Source organism: Musca autumnalis, unplaced genomic scaffold (genome assembly GCF_047663935.1).
Source record: "Musca autumnalis isolate F117 unplaced genomic scaffold, ASM4766393v1 scaffold_5, whole genome shotgun sequence".
In the NCBI taxonomy this organism is placed as follows: Eukaryota; Metazoa; Arthropoda; class Insecta; order Diptera; family Muscidae; genus Musca; species Musca autumnalis.
Window position 1 is genome coordinate 51,626,917 of NW_027412088.1, and position 20,797 is coordinate 51,647,713.

The following is a 20,797-nucleotide window of genomic DNA, read 5'->3' on the forward strand; positions in this document are numbered from 1 at the left end:
TTTAAGCAGCTTAACAAGTCTTCCGACTTTGTCATAGACTACTTAACGGCTGCCGCAAACATAAAAAATACCGCTATTCTGTCCCCTTCTTTTTTAATATAACAAAAAAATTGATAGCCATAAATTCTACACAAAAAGCCAACAACTCCAAATGAAAATTTCTTTTCTTTCTTCTTTTTTATCAAAATCTTTGATAAGTTATGGATTTTTAATTTTATGACCATTCGAATAAAATCATAAATATCACAAAAATTGGAAAGAAAAGCTTTCTTTTTATTATACAAAAGCTGCTTAAGTAGTCTTAAGCTGATTTTATGTCATAAATGTTATTTGGAAAAAAAGAGTGTCTTCAAATTCTGAAAAACGATGCATATTTTTGTTGAATTATTTATTATTATTTATTTATTTATTTTTTTTTGTGAAGGTAAGGTTAAATTTGAGCTACAGTTTTGAACATTTAGAATCATTCCAACTTAAATCTGAGCTTTGAGAAAATATGGAAATCATTTTCAAATGTTAAGGCAGATTTTTTGATGTTTATTGCAAAGTATTTGTTCCATTTAAAATATTTAAAAGGTGACCCCACCTGTAAAACCCAAAAAAAGGAAATTTTTCATGATTTTTTTCCAAGAAAATGACCAAACCTTTTTTTTAGATTCTTTTTCATCTGAAAGAGTGTCTGCATTTTTTTGTTGAAAAATATTATGTGGATTTGTGGCAAATGGCCCTCCACGAAACCTTTTTTTGTAAAAGCGTTTTGCGGTACCAAGTCTAGTCGAAAACTAATTAACCGATCGTCATATATTTTTGTGGACTTATTTAGAATATAAAGATCTAGTCCTTTATCGATCGATTTAAAAAAAATATTAGATTTTACTGAAATGGTGGAACAAAAAAGTCAAAATTTCAATTTTTTTCTACAAAATTGACGTTTTCAGGTCATCAAACGGATTAATTTTTTTAATTTTTTAGATTTTGATATTCTTGATAACCACACAAAATTGTATGAAAATCGGTTCATTAGTTTTCGATCTAGAATTGGCACCATCGAATGTCATTTCGAGACAAGCCAATAATTTTTTTTCGATTTTCTGAAATTTAAGGCCGTCACTCCTTAAAGATTATGGCGCCCAACCTGAGTCCTGTGAAAATACAGGTAATTTCTGATTTTTTTTTGTGGAATTTTTGGATGTTGCTGAATTTTTTTGAATGTACGAATGCTAAGGAAAGTGGCGCCCAACCTGCAACCTGTGAAAATACAAGAAATTTCTGATTTGTTGTTTTTGTAATTTTTATTGTTGTTTATTTTATTTATTTATAATTTGGACCAAATTTTTGTAATTTTAGAATGTTATGAAAATGGCGCCCAACGTGGACCTCTGCTACTTCTACTTTAAAATAAGGCAATAAATATTTTGATTTTCTGAAATTTAATAGGCGCCCAACCTGCAACCTGTAAAAATAAGGTAATTTCTGATTTGTTTGTGTAATTTTTGGATTTTGCTGAATTTATTTGAGCCATATTTTAGAAAGTTTCGAATGTTAAGGAAGATGGCGCCCAACCTGCAACCCGTAAAAATGCAAGAAATTTCAGATTTGTTGTTTTTGTAATTTCCATTGTTGTACTTATAATTTTTGAAAATTCAGAATGTTTTGAGAAATGGCGCCCAACGTGGACCTCTTAAAAATTATTCTATCCACAAGAGATTTGTAGGAATGTCCTAAGAAATTTCAGATTTGTTGTTTTTTTTTGTAATTATATTTAACCCTCAGCCTTTAGGCTAAGGAGGGTATATACACTTTGATACGATGAAAATGTGCCTCATCGAAAGGTGTTTCAGACAATTTGGAGTCGATCTGGCAATGTCCGTCCGTCTGTCTGTCCTGCTGGCTGGAGCGCATGATAACTCTCGAACGAATGAACCGATTCGGTTCAAATTTTGGCTTTCGTAATATTTTGTCCAAACTTAGTTTAAGTTCGAAGATGAGCTACATCGGTCCACTCCTTCCGGTACCTCCCCCACAAAAGTTCGAAAATGTTCGGAAAGTTTGTGCACACGATAACTCTTGAAGGGAGTAACCGGTTTGGTCCATACGTTGCCCATCGTGAAATGTGTACTAGACATAGATAAGGTTGCAATATGGACTCAATCGGTCCTCTCCTTCGGGTGCCTCCCACAAAAAATTTCGGAAAAGTTCAGTTTAGGGCCATCTTTCGAATCGCTTTGATTTTTGTTTAAGCAACTTGTATTCACTGCCCTCCACACGACGGTACAAGTTTCATCAGGGGCAAGTCCACACTTCCTGAGAAAATAGGCTGAAAGTTGCAAAAACCCCCTATGACACCGTGTGAGGTGGTTGGAGCGCAAAATAACTCTCGAACGGATCTGCCGATTCGATTCAAAATGTGGCCTTAGTAATATTTTGTCCAAACGTAGTTTAAGTTCGAAGATAAGCCACATCGGTCGACTCCTTCGGGTACCTCTCCCACAAAAGTTCAAAAATATTCGGAAAAATTGTTCGCATGGTAACTTTTGAAGGGAGTGGCCGAATTGGTCCATACTTTACACATCCTAATATATCTACCAGATATAGATCAAGTTCAAATATGGACTATATTCGTCCACTCCATCCGGTACCTCCCACACAAAATTTCGGATAAGTTCACTTTAAGACCTGATATGGACTAACTTTGATTTTTGTTAAAGCAACTTGCATTCGCTGCCTCAATTACGATGGTAAAAGTTTTTTTCAGGGGCAAGTCCATACTTCTTGATCAAACAGCCCGAAGGGTGTAAAAACCCCTATGGCCCCATATGCAGTGGCTGGAGATCCATTCTTTTTAGTATCTACTCCGCAAACTAATCAACATTTTTGTCGGTTTAAACGCACACAATTTTTTAAACCCCCTAAATACATAAGTTTTTTGAGAAAAATTCGTTTCAAAATACACAGGCTGGGGGTATATCTCTGTCGGCAAAGCCGACTGATACTTTTTTACTTGTTTTTTTAATTATCTACTTGTCACGTTGCCCCACGTTGGACGCCATATTTTAAATATGAATTGTTCTAAATGAGCAAAATATGTGTTTTTAATCAATAATTAGGGTCAATTTTGACAAGGTTTAAAAGGATTTAACTAGGGGTTTTCTAAATAAAACTGTGGCGCCCAACATGTGGAAATCTTAAAAAAAATTGTGAAAGAGTGCGGAATTTGTTTTATGGGAAATAATGAAACAAATAAATTAATCACAATTATTTTTTTAAAATTAATATTTTCAGAGAGTTCCCCCACATTGGGCGCCATATCGAGCAAAAGAAGCAAAAAATTATTTGTATTTGTATTAAGTGATTAAAGGCAAGATTTAAATAGAACGAAATGTCAGCCTTTTTGTAAAAAAAAATCTATTAAAACTTTGGCGCCCAACGTGTGCAAACATTTTTAATGAGATCAATTCAAAAATTCGTTTTCAACATTTTGTCTTTCCTACATTGTCTTCAAACTTGATTTTATATATTTTATTTATTTATTTTTTTTTTTGATACTTGTGTGTTTCAAGTATGATTGTCAGATATTTACCCTATGTTGGGCGCCATATTGGTAAAATGCAGCACTCTACATAAACAGTAAATATACCTGCGTAACGTGACAAAGGACAATTACCAAGGTTTAAATAGATCGAAGTATAAGTGTTTCTGTAAACAACGTAGAAAATTTGGCGCCCAACGTGAAAATAATTATTTTAATTAGATGAAACATTTGTAGAATTTTAAAATAATTGTTTTATTTTGTAATTTTGAAAAAGAAAACATGCGAAATATGGCCTTGCTGAAAGGTTTAAATGAAACTAAATGTCTGTTCCAGAACATGCACGAAGCTACTATTTTTTTACTACGATAACAATTTGTCCTTTATGATATCGAAAAAAAATAGTAAGAATTAGTAGATTCTTGCAGTACCGGAACTGACCATAAACTTTCATTTTGCAAAATTTTAAATTATCTTCGAGACCTAATAAAATTCTTCGAAATTAAATGCTTTACACATCATACAATTAGTCATGTTGTAAATTGTCATTAAAGCGTTTCGATGTCAAGTGCATTAAATTGCTACTTACGGCTCCATGGCATTACATTTCTACAGAGAATGCTAATTTTACTTTAACAAATACAAAGTGGGTCATTAAACAAAAAAAAAAAAAAAAAAACTTCCCACAATAAGTCCAACTCACAATACCAAATAAAGAAAACTAGAAATATTCTAAAGCATTAACGCCCCAACATTATGTGTCGCATCGGCTTACTTACAAATCAAGTGCCATATAATTCCATTAAAAAAAATACAGCACCTGCATAACAAAACACACACACATACCAAACCAAACCATATAAAGATGAAAGCCCAAAATGCCGATACATTTCATTTGCTGAAACCGTTAGACACTTCAGAAACAAAAGTAACTAAGTACTTGAAATAGCTACTAATATTTCCTTTAAAAGTTATTTTGAGTCTACGGCAGTCGCCATTTGATATGCAATGACAAGTATACATGTAATTAGTTATAGCTAATACAGTTTACGCTCCAGCGGAGTTTTCTTTTTATATGCTGCATCACGCTCTATGGTTTTGAGCCATTTGCCGGCAAATGTGTAATTAACCATATCAATGGGTTGCTTGAATTGAATTCGAAAATCTAAAGCCAATATATTTGAATTGTTTGAAATGCAGGGTAATTGTGGTTGGGATTATGTGTGTTCTTTAGTTAATCCCCAAAAGAACTGAAAAGCAAGTCTCTTCCCCCATTCTAACATACATATGGCTTCTTTACATGTCTACCACAAGGGAACCGGTGGACAGGAAATGCCACTTGGCGTTTGAAATTTAACAAAAAAAATAAGAATTTCTAATTTTTTATTGGAGATTCTATAGGAAATGTAAATTTTCCTTGCGGCTTCATCACAGGTTCCAAAAGAACTTTGTGGTTCCCTAAATAGTTGTCGAATTCAATTGTTTTAAACCATAAAATTCCAATTAATTGTGTATTAATTACATTGGTTTTTTGGAGATTCAATAAAATACCCCCAAGAATTTCCGTTGTTAAATTATGGCACGAACAAATAAAACGCACCAACAATGGAGGAAGTCGTAACCATCAACGCCTTAAGGCACATAACTGAACACATCATTAAAAGTTTTTTTTCGGGTAATTAAAGTTTTGTTTTACTATTTGAACACCCAGGTTGACGGATGTGACAATGTGGGAGTTCGTTGGTAAAAGAAATTACATATTGGCCGTTTGCAATTAAATTCCCACGTTGGGCGCCATATTTCGAAAAAAAAACTTTGAAAAAGAAATAAAGTTTAATAATGTCAACTTTGGAATAATTTTTATGAGGAACATATATATATGGCCTCTTGAGAGATTTTTAACCTGTGGCTGAACTGATGAGGGCCAACTGTTACCCAAATTGGGCGCCACATTTTGTATAAACTGAAAAAAAAATGGCGTGAGATTCAGTAATTTATTAAATCTATTATTTTGTTTATAGAACTTCTCTACAAATCCCATGCGGACAGAATAATTTAGGAGATCCACTTTGGGCGCCATTTTCCTTAACATTCTAAATTTTGAAAACATTTTTTTAAAAGTGTGGAATTCCAAAATGGGTACCATTTTTATCAAGAAGCTATAGATATGGCCTCTTGAGAGACTTTTAACAGGTGGCCTAACTGATGAGGGCCAACTGATACCCAAATTGGGCGCCACATTTTGTATAAACTGAAAAAATGACGTGTGTTTTTTTTTATTTTTTAAAGGAAAGCCGACGATTCGAACCCACACACCCACCACTATGTGACATGCATGTTTCGTCTTCGGTAAAGACTCTTCAGACATATCGGATGTGGAGCGGCTTCGATGTCCTCGAACTTTTCTTCTTTCAAATGCATTTTTGTTTTGTATTTTACAACAATGAGGATTTTCCCATTTAGTTGTGCTTTCATGACAAACGCTTAGCGCTGCCTTTGAAAGTTATGAGTTTGGCTCTGAACGCTAACACGCCGTGACAACACTTTTTTCCTGTGGTTCAGTTTATTATCAATTTATTAAATCTATTATTTTGTTGATAGAACTTCTCTACAAATCCAATGCGGACAGGATAATTTAAGAGAGCCACGTTGGGCGCCACTGAAATTTTAAATTTTGAAAAAAAAAAATTAAAAAATGTGGAATTCCCAAATTGGCGCCATTTTTAAATAACAAAATTTAAATAAGGAATATAGTTTAATAATATTAACTGTGGAATCATTTCATCTAGATGTTGTAGATAGATATGGGTTCTATATATTGCTACTTAAGCCATACTTAGACACATTTAAACCTTGCTAATTGCTCTTAATCCCATGTTAAAACATGTTTTAGACAGTTAGAATGATTTATTCTAAGAAATTTCCGAAAACAGTTGATAGTGATAGATTTATTTTTGTAATTTTTTCCATAAAGGAAATTCTACAAATCACGATTTCGCTCATTTATAATTATTTCTTTTTTAAAAAATATGGCGCCCAACCTGAGGCAATGCTCTGAAAACTAGAAGCTTTTTAAAAATATGGATGTAAAATATGTAAGCTTTTTAAAAAATATGTAATAGTTGTTATAATAATTTATTTTAATTATTTACCATAAAAGGATTACCACAACTCAAGACACCACGTTGGGCGCCACATTTTAATAGTTTTTTCAAAAATCCTTATTTTAATCTTGCCAATCTTGCCCTTCATCACCTGATACAAAACCTGTTTCGCTTATGTAGTATGCTTTAATTTTTAAAATATGGCGCCCAATGTGTTGCTACTCTCAGAAAACTAGAAATCTGTTAAAAAAAAACTCCTCGACTTTGATTGATTTAAATTATTTTTGTTTTCAATTTGGTGTAACTCTCTAAAAATGAGAAATTTCCCAAAATAGTGGATGGTAATTGAATTATTTTTTTCATTCTTCTCCATTAAGGAAATTCTACAAATCACGATTTCTCTCATTTATAGTAATTTATTTTTAAAAAAATAAAAAAAAAAACAATATATTTTTTTTTAAAAAATATGTATGTAATTGCTGTTGTAATAATAATTTTGTAATTCTTTCCCATAAAAGGATTTCCACAGCTCAAGACTTCTCACAAGATTTCTCCACGTTGGGCGCCACATTTTAATAGTTTCTTCAAAAATCGTAATTTAAATCTTGCCAATCTTGCCCTTCATCACCTGATGCAAATACCTGTTTCACTCAAGTATGCTTTAATTTTTAAAATATGGCGCCCAATGTGGTGCTACTCTCAGAAAACAAGAAATCTGTTAAAAAAACTTCTCGACTTTGATTGATTTAAATTATTTTTGTTTTCTTTTCTTTCCCCCGCCCTAAAGAAATACCTCTAATCAACACTTCTAATAAACAAAAAAAATATTATTAATGTTCCACCTCTCCATCATCTTCCTTTTCTCCCTTCGTTTACAAATTATTTCTGTTGATAAATGATTCAACATCAAATTTCTATTTTCAAAACAATACCTAATCTCGTCATCTATTCCGTAAAATGCTTACACGTTACAAGGTGTTATTAAATTATGGTTACAATATGTGGTAGAAATTTCATTTTAGGGCCGTCCAACAGAGATATTGGAAGATGGATGCAACAATGATTCTGGGATGCATGTTTTTGTTCAAGTTACAACTCTTGTTTGGAAAGTATGTACAGATGTTCATATGTATGTATTTTTAGAAAAGAAAATGTTGCATGTCTGTACATTTTTAGATTAGAAGGGGCGGTGTATCAAAACATGACTTCATATCCCACGAAAAAAAAGGAATTATTTAAATAGTTTCTAAAACTCTTGGAGTTTATGCTGTTGACACCGTGGTAAACTTTGAATGATGTGGTATTGAAGAAATTTCTATTCGAAAATCCATCAAAAAATTGAAATTCATAAAATGTAGTTCAAACAAACGCTTCACTAAAAAGAGCCACTGAACTAGGTCACTCAAAGTACAGAGGAGTATATCAAAGAGAGAATATAGCATTTGCCACTTAAGCGAGTAAATAATTCATTCGGTTTTCTAGGTACGCCTTTCCCATAATAGACCCTTTGTTTCATTATTTGTGATTCACTAAAAGGAGCCACTGAACTTGGCCAATGTATATCATCTGTCAATGAAGTGCGTAAATTTATTCGTTCGTTTTTCCAGTTACGACGCAAATCGTTCTAATAAGGCATAAGATAAAAAAACTGTTACATGTCTTTTCATTTTTGGATAAGATGAGGGATGTATCAAGACATGGGGCTGGATTCTTGTTCTATGAAAATTCGAAATGAAAAATATTTCCTTTATATATTTTTTCATTTGACAGTTTTTTCCTTTATAAAAGTTTTCATTGCACATTTTCATAGAAACAGAATTGAGCCCATGATTTGATATAAAAAATAAATTATTCCAATTGTTTATAATTCTCTTGGGTTTTATGACGCCGAGGCCGTGGTGAGTTAAAACTGATTTGGTATTGAAAAGATTTCTAAGAATATCTACAAGAAAATAAAAATTCATAACTTGCAAATAAAAGTCTTTATTTTTATGTAGTTCAAACAAACGTTTCACTAAAAAGAGCCACTGAACTACACTACAGAAAAGTATATCAAAGGCTGAATATATCACTTGTCAATTAAGTTCGTAAGTCCCGGTCCGCACTGGAGTAATTTCAAAGAAATTTTGACATGCAATATTGAATTTTTTTGGGGAAAAAACATAATTTCAAGAAATTAGTGTACACGCTTTGATGTGTTCTGCAATTTTGCTTTGTTGCAATATTCGTGTGGAACAATCAGACGGTTTTATTTTACACTTTCTTTTACTTGCAGGTCAAAATTTCAGTGAAATTACTCGTTGCGTGGATCGGGACTAAATTATTCATTCAGTTGTCTAGCAACGCTTTTCCCACAAAAAGGTTCACTAAAATGAACCACTGAAAATAGTTCTCTTTAGTTCCACAAAAGAATCTATCATCTGTCCTGCGGCATATTTATTTAAGGTAGAAGTGAAAATCAGCTGTATTTTTACTTTTTTCTTACATTTCATGGTAGAACAAGAAAAGGTAGCAGCAATACCCAGCTGACTGAACTGGGTTGTAGTGTTAGTGTCAAATTCCATTCGACATTTTATGTATTTATTTCTATGTTCGATGTATATTAGGGATATATATTTTTCAAGAACAAATTTATTCATCAGAAAAAAAAACCTATTTCCCATAAAGACGGCTTCATATCATTGACATGTAACCTCCTCCAGGTCCGAACGACATGCCGCACACTAAAACACCGCTTATAGAGGCGGTACAATATTTGTTAATATGTGTGGTATTTTGTTAAACTTGAAAAGAATAAAGCCCTAATAAACATGTGCTTTTTTGTTTTCAAAAGCAAATGATTGAAACATCTTCTCTTTTTTCAATGAATTACCAGCGACCCGAAACATTTTTGCAAGTATTCTACTTTCTGCGAGAAATTATGCATTTAGTGGAATGATATGGAAACATTCAAATTGAAAATCTGACGAATTTTCATTCATGTTTTCCAAAATATTCAATCAAATGTGAAAAATTATTAGTTTTTTAAATTCCAATAATTTATAGACATTTCCTTGTTTTGTTTACATTTACGTTGACACTAACGTTTACAAACAAAAACAAATTCCTTTGTGGTTGTTGTTCGAGTTGTATTTGTTGTAGTATTAACTTTACCTTGTATTTGTTCTACCATGCTTACATTTTTTAAATTTTAAATTAATTTTTTTCAATTTTAGATGATTTTCAAAATGCATTTATTTTGTTGTTTTTGTTAAATTGTTAGTTGTAATTTATGCAACTGCCTTCTATAAATATGCCATGATCAATCCTTTCCCCGTATTAGTCTTGTGTCAGATTATGAAAATTTTTATGAAAATGTTTTGAGTTTATGGGTAAGAAGTGAGAAGGGAGTTCCTTCAAAACTCTCTCTCCTGAAAGTTAAAAAAATTTCATGTTATGTTTTCGATGTCTGGCGCAAGAGAAAGGCACTTTGTTTTACTTTGCGATTCACTGAAAGGAACCACTGAACTAGGTCACAAAGAGTAGTTCTTTTTAGTTCCACACAAAAGTACATCATTTGTCAAATAAGTGTGTAAATTATTCATTCGATTTCACAATCGGTTCATTCACTAAAGAAAACCCCAGAACTAGGCCACTCAAGTAGTTCTTTTAAGTTCCACACACCGATGATTTGGTCAAATAAATGCCTAAATTACTCATTTGTTTTCTCATCTTTGGGCATTTACTAAATTCCCCCATCATTGCCATATCTTCCTCGTTCACTCCTCTAGCATCACTTAGTGCTTACACTATTATTTTCAGCTTTACCTTGCTTTATTGTGTGTGTTTGTTTGCTTTAAGGGCTACTGTCTTTTGATCTGATTTTAATATACGAGTAATAACCCCTATACATTGTCGTTCAAGATCGTATTTTTTGTGTTTTTTTTTTTTTTGGAAACCACAACAACAACTAAAAAACTTCGTGACTGCTTTAAAGGTAAAACGATTTTGTTTGGTTTGCTGTGGCACTGTGGACAATTGTGATGCCATGTCGAAGAGGTTTAAGTTAAGTTGAATACTTGGATTTGAATTGGTTGGGATTTTCTTAAGTGTCTCTTGGCAAAACAAGCAACGAATGAAAGAAATCTCCAAAAAAAAAGATGCCACAAAAAAATTCGTTCGGACCGATACGCAGAAACACACAAACGTAAATATTGTGTGTTTTGCTCCTCACAATGAGATTGATGGACATGGCATGATAATGATCTGCCGCCTGAAACCGATGATGATGATGCTGCTGCTGACGATGCCACTTCAGTTTTTTTCGTTTGTGATATGTGCTACTACCAATTGTTTTGTTAGTAGCTGAGACCCCTAAATGCATGCGTGACAGTTTTTGTGTCGTTCTTTGAGGCTATTTTCATACTCAAAGCAAAGCACACCACAACTGAAGTCGACACTTCTTAGCATTTTGGTGTGTCGACTATGGATGGATGGTGTTTTGGGGGTATTTATTTATTTGTATGCCTGTCTGTCCCCCCATATGATTGTTTGTGTGTCTATTGTAGTGGATATTGTATCATATAATAAAAACGAGAGCTAAACGTATCACATTGGCATTGTTGTTTGACGCTTAAATTTTAAGTCGGTCGGTGTGCTAGTCTTCTTTTTTCAGTATTTTGTGTGTTTTTTTGTTGTTCTGTGGCAATAAGAGCTTTTGATGTTGCATGCCGAATGGATCTCTATTGTTGTTGGCGGCTAGAGTTTGGCTGGTGTTGCTATTTCTTTTGTTATTGTTGTCGTTCTGTGAATAAAGTGGTTGTCCCCCCAAAATTCTTGGGGATTGCTGCCACCAGCTTCTTTTTTTTTTGAATATTTCAAATATTATAATGGACATTCTTTGTCATCGTCATTTTTAAAATGCTTGCTGCAACGCAAACAATGTCTGAAGTTCTCCTCCATGCTAAGGGCTCTACAATCCGCATCATCATCATCATCGTAATAATGATACTGGACTTCTCTATTGTTCAATGCTGGCTGCTGGACGTCATGTATGTCAATATGCTAATCTTATGAACGTTTTAGATATTTCCTCCCGAAAAAAACAAAAAGGGACTGTCAAAGAAATACAACAAAAACTAAGACAGCCCATTTTCTTGGTTTGTTGTTGCTCCATAGTATCATTATTTTATTGTTGTTGTTGCTGTTTTTGGGGTCTTGTCTTTTGTTTAGCTTTTTTATGAGGAAATTTTCTTGAATAGTGAAGACGGGTGATGGGGGGCATTTTGGAGCATGCCAATTACAGACAATATTTAAATATGCCACTGTCAAGTTGTTATTATTATTATTTTTATTATGTTTCTGTTTTTTGCTTTGTTTGCTTTTTTGTTGTTTAGCCTAAAGTTGGGTTCTTTTTTATGGGGAAAAATATAAAAAATACAAGACAACAGTAACATTATTTGAAAAAAAATCTGAAAATCTGTTAAGGTCTGCAGTAATTGTGTTAAATTCGCTTGCCAAGTATTCGTTCGCCAGATTATTTTAATTAAGGTGCCTCACATTGAGGAGGGCAGATTAACCTTTAGGTATATTTTTTACTTTTATTTTTTTGACGGAGACTCTTATAGAGTCGTGTTGAGAACAGCTTTGACGATTCCCTAAAACGATTTGATGTGCACTGGTGGAATGAAGATATCGCAAATGCAAGACGAGAATGTCTCAAATGCAGAAGACGATACACGAGGGCAAGGCGCAGAAACGAAAAAACGAGAAACGAAAGAAGTATCTATCTGAAAACGAGAGAAGTATCTACTAAGAGGCCAAGAAGAACCTACAGAATAAAAATTTCGATAGCAAAAGGCGAATGTGGGAAGCTCTACGTGAGGATATCAACTCCAACCCTTGGGGCACAGGATATAAACTTGTTATGAAAAGCTAAACCCGAAAAATCCCACACCACTAATGAACGAGGTCAAAACTACTTCCATTGTAAGATCGCTCTTCCCCACACACGACCACCGGGAAGAACGCACAATGCCTATAGAAAACACAAATATCCCACTTTTCACAAAAGAAGAAATCGTCGCAACTGCAATAAAACTAAAGTCTAAGAAGACTCCAGGTCCAGATGGCATACCAACAGAAGTGATGAAGGAAATAGCTACAAATCGCCCAGAAATACTTCTTGACACATACAACACATGCTTAACGCAAGGGAAATTCCCCAAAATTTGGAAAACGCAGCAATTGGTATTGATAAGCAAAGGCTAAGGCGACCCGGATTCCCCATCGGCCTATAGGCCACTCTGTATGCTCGATACAGCGGGCAAGCTACTCAAAAGGCTTTTAAAACCGAGACTGGAAGAAGCTATTGCTGATAGAGGAGGCTTGTCGAACAGACAGCACGGTTTTAGACCTGGCAGATCAACGGTTGGTGCCCTGAGAGACGTCACGCAGGCTTTTGAAGCCGCACAAAAGAAAACCCATTATAGCAGACCTCTGATATTGCTAGCCACCCTCGACGTTAAAAACGCCTTTAACAGCCTCAGATGGAGAGACATCATAGAAGCACTGGAATCAAAATTTCAAATACCAGCTTACCTGAATTACATCTTAGCCGATTACCTAAACAACAGGGAATTGATTTACAACACAACAGAAGGACAGATGTGTGTTGAAATTACATCGGTAGCAGCACAAGGCTCTATTCTTGGCCCAGATCTATGGAACATAAGCTACGACGAGATACTAAAAATTTAAATGCCCCAAGACACGTTCCTTGTGGGCTACGCTGACGACATAACAGCGGTCATAAGCGCCAGAGATACTGTTAAGGCAAGTCATGATCAGAACCAAAAGCTGGCTAGACATACATGGTCTTAGCTTAGCTACTCACAAAACGGAGATACTTCTTCTCACAAGACAGCACATACCAACAGAGATCGCTTTTAACGTCGGCGACCTGACACTTAATTCGAGTAAAAGTATTAATTACCTAGGTACGAGTATAAGGTTGGACTCCAAGATGACATTTTCCTATCAAATAAAACATGCTGCTACAAAAGCAGCGAAAATAACAGCGCAACTAACTCAGCCGTTTGATGGCTAATATCGGAGGTCCAACACAAAACAAGCGACGTCTGTTGATAGAAACCAATAATAGCATACTTTTGTACGGTTGTGAAATATGGGGCGATGCACAGTGGAAAAAAATACCGATCTAGCGCGCCAAAAGTCAAAAAAATCACATACGCCAATTTAAAAATGATTGTTGCAGTATTAATCTTAGGTGTCCACAGAATGCAACTGCATTTAAAATAATTTGTTTTGCATCAGCCTAAGCGGAATAACGGTCCGTTTTTGGTTGACATTTTTTAACTAGTTTTCATAATATAGTTTAGTAGTAAATTTGTGATCGTCGCATGCACTCTTCCTACAAAGTAATTTTAAAGGTTTATTGAATTTAACATTTCGTGAAGCAGGTGATTTAAAAAATGTTGAATATAAGATGTTATTTATTGCAACTCGGATTTTACACTTAAAACATGTGGCATCCGTTTTTTTCCAAATTGAGCACTTTGTTAAAGCTATTACTAAGGAGTGTCGCGGGATGGCGCGTAGATTTTTTATTTTATTTTTAGTACACATAGTTCTTAACTAATTTGTAAAATTTTAGCTGCAACAAACTGCAACATTTTATTTTATTACTATTTTTATTAATATCATTTTTTATGTAAAAATGCTGAAATTAGAGCGGTACCTTTCTATGGGGGCCATATCAATGCGTGTTCCTGTGCCGAAAATTCTCCGTCGGAATATTTTATACTACCAACGAAGACTACATGTCAACTTTCAGCTAAATCGGTTGGATAATATGGCTAAAACCTCCAAAATTACCGAAATCGGTGGTACCGGTCTATGGGGGCTATATGAAAACATGGTCCTATACCGAAAATGTTTATAGGAGTGTATGCATAACCCCCACGGAGACTAAATACCAAATCCTAGCCGTTTCGGTTGGATAATGTGGTACAAATCTTTAAAATACCGAAAGTCGATAGGTACCATTCTACGATAAAAATACAAATTTACCAAATATATTAATAAATGAAGTAAAATTGTCAATTTATAGCTGTTCATATCGAATTTATTGACAAACATACAATAAAACATAGACTTTTACTTTTGGCGCGCTAAATCGGTACTTTTTTCCACTGTGCGATGGGGGAATGCAAGTGGAAGAAAAGAGCAAACTCCTTACTTGCAGTCCAGAGAACAGCCACTTTACGGATCACGTTCGCGTACCGAACAGTCTCCGGAGCCGCAGTCCTCGTCATAGCCGGAGTAGTCCCCATTAATCTCACTATACGCGAACGAAAGAAAATATGGACGAAAAACCAAAGTGGTAGCCTTGAACAGGAAGAAGAAAATGAAATAAGGCGGGAAACCCTTCAAGCCTGGCAAGAGAGATGGACAGCTGAGACCAAAGGTAGATGGACAAAAAGACTCCTCCCAAGTCTTGAATCTTGGATTGAAAGAAAAATCGGCGAACTGGACTACTACTTAACTCAGATGTTCACAGGCCATGGGTATTTTATGAAGTATCTATATAACATAGGCAAACGAAATACGCTGTACTGCATATACGAGGAAGAAAACCATACGGACGACGCCGAGCATACACTATTCGAGTGTAAAAAATGGAGCGAGAAGCGGTTAGAGCTTGAAACTCTGACAGGGCTAATAACGGTTGAGAAGCTAATACCCAAAATGTTAAGTGACGTAAGCATATGGAAAGCTGTAAAGAAGTTCTGCGAAGACGTTCTTCGATCCAAAAAGCGAGACATCGATGAAGCGGAGCAGACTTTTCATATTCGATCAGCTGGTGTGATACCACTACCTGGTGGTTCTGCTATGCTAATACCCAAAATGTTAAGTGACTTAAGCATATGGAAAGCTGTAAAGAAGTTCTATGAAGACGTTCTTCGATCCAAAAAGCGAGACATTGATGATGCAGAGCAGACCAGAGAAGCAGGCGGAGGCGTGGACGCAGGCATTTGAAATAGACGGAGCTGACGCAGCTATGTAGGAAACCACCCCGAAGTAATGATAAACCCGGTTCCAGGGTGGACAAAATTTCCACGGGAAAGAGAATAGGGTGTTTTTTAGTCGGTATGGCGACGGCCTTCGTGCATGTAGAAATAAATTTTTAAATTTTTATTATTATTATTATTATTATTATTATTATTATTATTATTATTATAATTATTATTATTATTATTATGATTATGATTGTTTTTTATATTATTGGTTATTGGTTGAGCTATTATGACGACAATAAACTCTAGTGTAAATCATCTTTAATAGTAGTAGCTTTGTTCCTTTACTTTTTAATGGTAAGAGTGGTAAAAGAGAAAAGTGTCAAAAATGCTCAAAATTTCTCTCTCATGAACATTTTTACCAGAAAAGTAAAGAACGGAAAAATGGTAGATCTGGCAGCAATGTCAAAAAGAAACATAAAAAATCAATTTTCGTCTTTTATTTTACAGTTTTTAATTTAGTTTTGTCAGCTTTCGACTTTTTCTTCTGTTTTTCGTCCATTTTCTTCTTCATTGTGAAATAAAAGCAAAAGTCGAAAAATCAGCTCTGCAATTTTTTACCTGCAGAAATTTTGCTGGTAGCCTGTGGTAGAAGAGAAAGCCATTTTCGCTCTCTCTCCTCTCTCACTCTCTTAAAATTGCTAAAAATTGCTTCCAGCATTGCAGGTTAAAAATGGTAACAAATGGTAACCTCAGGTAAGTAAAGGAACGAATGAATAAGTTCAATAGTGGAATAATACATGGTGGAATAAGAAGATGTTACATCAAATCATGCCAAACGTCAAATTTGGTCACAATAATGTACTACTGTGAATTGCTTGTTTACATTTTGTATGTGATTTTATTCACAATAATGCATTTTGACAACTACTGTGATAATCAGCTGTTTTGCCGTTGTACCTGTATTATTGTGCCATGAAAAGAACGATTCACTAAATGAGCAACTGAACAGATGATCAATTGAACTGTTCTATAAAGTGAAAAAATGGAACTACCAAGCAAAATTTACGAAATCAACTCGGTTTTAACTGTCAATTCCATTGCTAAAACGTCAAATGGAATCCAATGGATTTCAGATGGGTTTTAACTTGACGTATACACAAAAGAATTTACAGTTGAAAACAAGTGGATTTCTTAACTGTAAACTTAGTATAATAACCCATTATTTTAACAAACTCGTACCCCCAAAAATCAGGACTTATTTTTCCAGCACTAAATGTAGCCAAAACCACACTGGGTTTGCTGTAACTTCATATAATAGCACATTTACACAAACGTTTTTTAGCAAAAATATTTTTTTTTTAATTTATAAACTCCATTAAATAGAAATTCAACGGAAAATTTAATTCGAAATGATTTATAAAAAATCAATAAACTTTAACATTAAATTCTCCATCACCCTATGACTAGGCCTGTCCCTGCCAGCCTGTCTGCCACAAGTTTCCCGCCTTGCAAGAAAAACTTCATATTCGATTGGGAAAAAATACAACATAATGTGCCTCCTTTTAACCTCCACATCAACCTATACATGACCTCTTCTTCCTTTTTTATTTTTACCTCTCGTCATAAATGGAAAAAAATGGTTTGACTAACAGTTTTTGTCCTACTTTAACAAGAGTTTTAAACATTTTGTTTTATGGCAAGCACCAACCAACTACAACAACAACAAGAAATAACATTACCACAAGCATAATCTCAGCAGGCCAATCAAGCAATTTAGATTTAACCTCTTTAAATGTAATTACCAGAGTACTTAAGGTGATGGTCTTTGGGGTTTATGTATTTCTTTGGCCAGAAGAGCCAGAGCCTGGGAGAGAGAGGTAGGTTTGGTTTATTTCTTTTTATAGACTATTATTTTCAAACCAAGTAATTTAGTTTTGAAAGAAATTACTTAAAAAAAAAAACTAAAAAATAAAATCTTATGAAATTATATTTAACCCAGTTAAGAGAGAGGGAGAAACTACCAAAATGCAATATTAACTGCTGCTGCAGTTAACAAGTAGATCATAATAATTGTTATTCGTGGTTTTGGGGAAGGAACCGTCATCATCCTCATCATTAACAAGTCAGTGATTTTGTTTGGAGCTTGTAATAAAAACAAAAGCAAGAAGTAAATCACCAACAAGACCGGAAATCCATATTGAAATGATTCGCCGGCTGCTGCAACATGTTGATGATGAGGATATGGCATTTTCAAAAGAATTCATGTCAATGATTTAACTCGTGCCACATACTTGAGGTTTGGTTTTGTAAGCATAGTTGGCTAGAGGAAGACTATGTTGAGACATTAGTTAAGTTAACAACATTTTGTAATCCAATTTAAGATCTCCTATAGAAAGTGAAATGAATAAATAAATGGTGAGATAAATTTTAACTGTGAACAACGGAAGGAAGTCAAATTCGGGGATCTCTTAAAACTAATTTGTACTGGTATCTAAACAAATGGCATTGAGCAAGCACGTCATATATTTGACAGGTATTCAAAGTCGAATGTCACACAAGACTGATTTCATTTCAAAAAAAGCCGAAGATTCGAACCCACACAACCACTATAATATGACCTGGTTTCGCGGTTGGTAGTAGATCAATGGTGCACAAGAAGAGAATGCTTTTTTGGTTTTTGTATGGGAAAGAGAGCTGTAGTTAACTTTTTCGTAAAGACGCGTGCATGGCTGTAGTAGATCGTCAGATATATTGGCTGGGGAGTGGCTTCTCTGTCATCGAATTTTTCATTTCTCAAATGCAATGTTTTATTTTTTTTACAGAGATATGAGCTTTTTTCTCATTCAAACTGTATGACTTCCATGACAAACGCTTTTTAGTGCAGCCTTCGGAAGTTATGCCTTTAGGCAGCTTATCTACCCAGGCCTTTAAGCAAGAATGCCAAGCTGTTTATGTACCGAGATTTTAAAAGTCCACCAAAGACTTTCCAAAGGTCTTAACCTTAACATCCTCCAAAAATATCTCCACATTTCAAAGCTTTCTCTTCCCAAAATTCCAATTTTTTTCATATAACATTAGATTCCCTTTCATGGAACTTACCTATGATGCCTGCGATGGCCACTGCCCGGCATTGGTGCCATTGTTGTGACCATTGGTCGCTGTTGGAAATATTGAAATTGTTGCATATAGGCCGCCTCGCTGGCCACCCCCATAGATCCATTTAAGAATGGCGATGACGCTGCCGCACTTGCAATTTGTCCCAATGCATTGGCAGCGTTGCCACTGTGATGATGTGCTGCTGTCGCCGATGACGTTGTAACATTTCCATATTGATGATGATGAGGATCCATAAAAATTGCCGTATAACGTGGTGGATAATGACCGGTGGGCGATGCTCTTTGGCCGGCAGCAGCTGCCGCAGCCAAAGAGGCTGCAGTAGCGGTACACTTTGATTTGGTTTTATGTTTACGTTTGGTACGTTTTGTGGTCCGGCCACTGGGTGCCGCAGGTGTTTGTGGTCCAGCCATTTGGGCAGGGGTGCCGCCGCCGGCAGGCGATGAAGCAGTAATGGGCCCGCCACTAGTGCTTACATAACCCCCACCATGGCCAGTTAATCCGATCATAATACTGCTGCCATGTAATGAGGGTGGAAATTGCAATTCACTGTAAATACTTGATTCCAAAATGTTGCTATCCGAAGTGGTACGATTTAAAATGAATTGTTCAAATTCATCAGCCAGCATGTGTTGCTGATGCTGATGGTTATGATGAGGCGGCTCAGCAGCTGTGGTCATATCTGGGTCATGTTCACCACGGTGCTGCTGCTCATCAATGGCAGTGGTTGTTTCCAACAAGGCGGTGCTCTCCACAGCCATATCCTCAGTGTTGGCTATTGTGGAGGCCATTGTTGGTAGAAATTCACCAGAACGGCGATTCAAGCTTTGGCTACTGCCGCCGCCCGAGTTAATCATGACTGCAGAATCCGTTGTCATGGCCGAGTGATATGTTGATGATGATATATTCAATTTGGAATTTGGCGTAGTATTTTCAAAGCAAGTCGATGAGTTGTTGGTGGATGAACAGGGGGTTGTTGTTGCCGCAGAATTAAGGGTGTTTGTTGTCATCAGTTGTTCAAAATGATGGGGGTTATTTTCCTTAGCATCCATATTAGTAATATTTTGTTGGTGTTTTTGCTTTCTTGGTGTGCTAAACATTTTATTAAAATTTGAAATTTTCTTATTTTGATTTTAATGTTAAATTTAGATAATTTTCTTTTTTTTATTAAATTAAAATTAATTTTTTTAAATAAAACAAAAAACTCTGCACCGTTCCCTAACACTTTAATTGGTTTTGTCTTGAAAATTCACTGCATTTTAATTAATTAAATTTTTGTTATTTATTTCACATAAATTTTGTTTTTCTTGATTTTAGTATTCCATTTTGAATTTTGTCATAATTTTTGTATTGAATTTTTTTGTTTTATTTTTCACGAATTTTGTATTTGATTCGAAAATATCCGTTGTCTCGTATTCCTTGAGAAACCGTCGTTTGTTGTTTGAACGAAAAGAAATAAGCAACCGTCGTCGTCGTCGTCGTTAATCAACGCGCCCACGATGTGTAACGTTCGATGTACCGCCAAAAACTGATTTGTAAAATATTTTGTTTACTTCAGGCAGTCAGCCATTCATCTATCACGACAACTTCATGTGTTAATTGACAGTTTGAAATACAAAAACAACAACCACCACCAAAATACCTCTCTTTTCCCTCTCGCTCTCTCACTCATTTATTTCCCTTGGTCATTTTGTTGTTGTAATGAGAGTGAAATGCATTTTTGAGAGAGACAGGGAGAGAGAATTTATTTGGTGCATTTTTGTTTTCTCTCTGTTGTTGAACAGGTTTTCATTTAACGAGATTTCTTATCACCCAGTGCACAGGGACGCATTGCTGATTGTGAATATGCAGGCCCTATACAAGGAATGTTAAAGGGCTAAGAAAGCCACCAGGAATTTCTAAATCGACTAATGGACAGAAAATAATTGATATTGATTATTTTTCTTTTAATTCTTTTCCACAAAAGAAATACCACAAATTGAAATGTTCAAAAAATAGTTGATAGTGTTTGAATTATTCTTTGTTAATTC

The 20,797-nt window shown here is 34.9% G+C and overlaps 1 protein-coding gene across 3 annotated transcripts in view; it reads right to left on the reverse strand.

Moving 5' to 3' along the window:
• LOC141405177 (uncharacterized) overlaps window positions 1–20,329 on the reverse strand; it is a 53,492-nt gene extending 33,163 nt beyond the window's left edge. For 2 of the 3 annotated variants that reach the window (XR_012413150.1, XM_073989252.1), the window contains exon 1: window positions 18,753–20,329. Coding sequence is in view for 2 of the 3 variants with exons in the window: in XM_073989252.1 (XP_073845353.1) it covers window positions 18,753–19,867 (1,115 nt within the window). In the remaining variant the exon portion in view is untranslated. The remainder of the gene's footprint in view (window positions 1–18,752) is intronic. The other variant, XM_073989254.1, reaches the window with a different exon arrangement.
• Window positions 20,330–20,797: the final 468 nt, after the last annotated feature.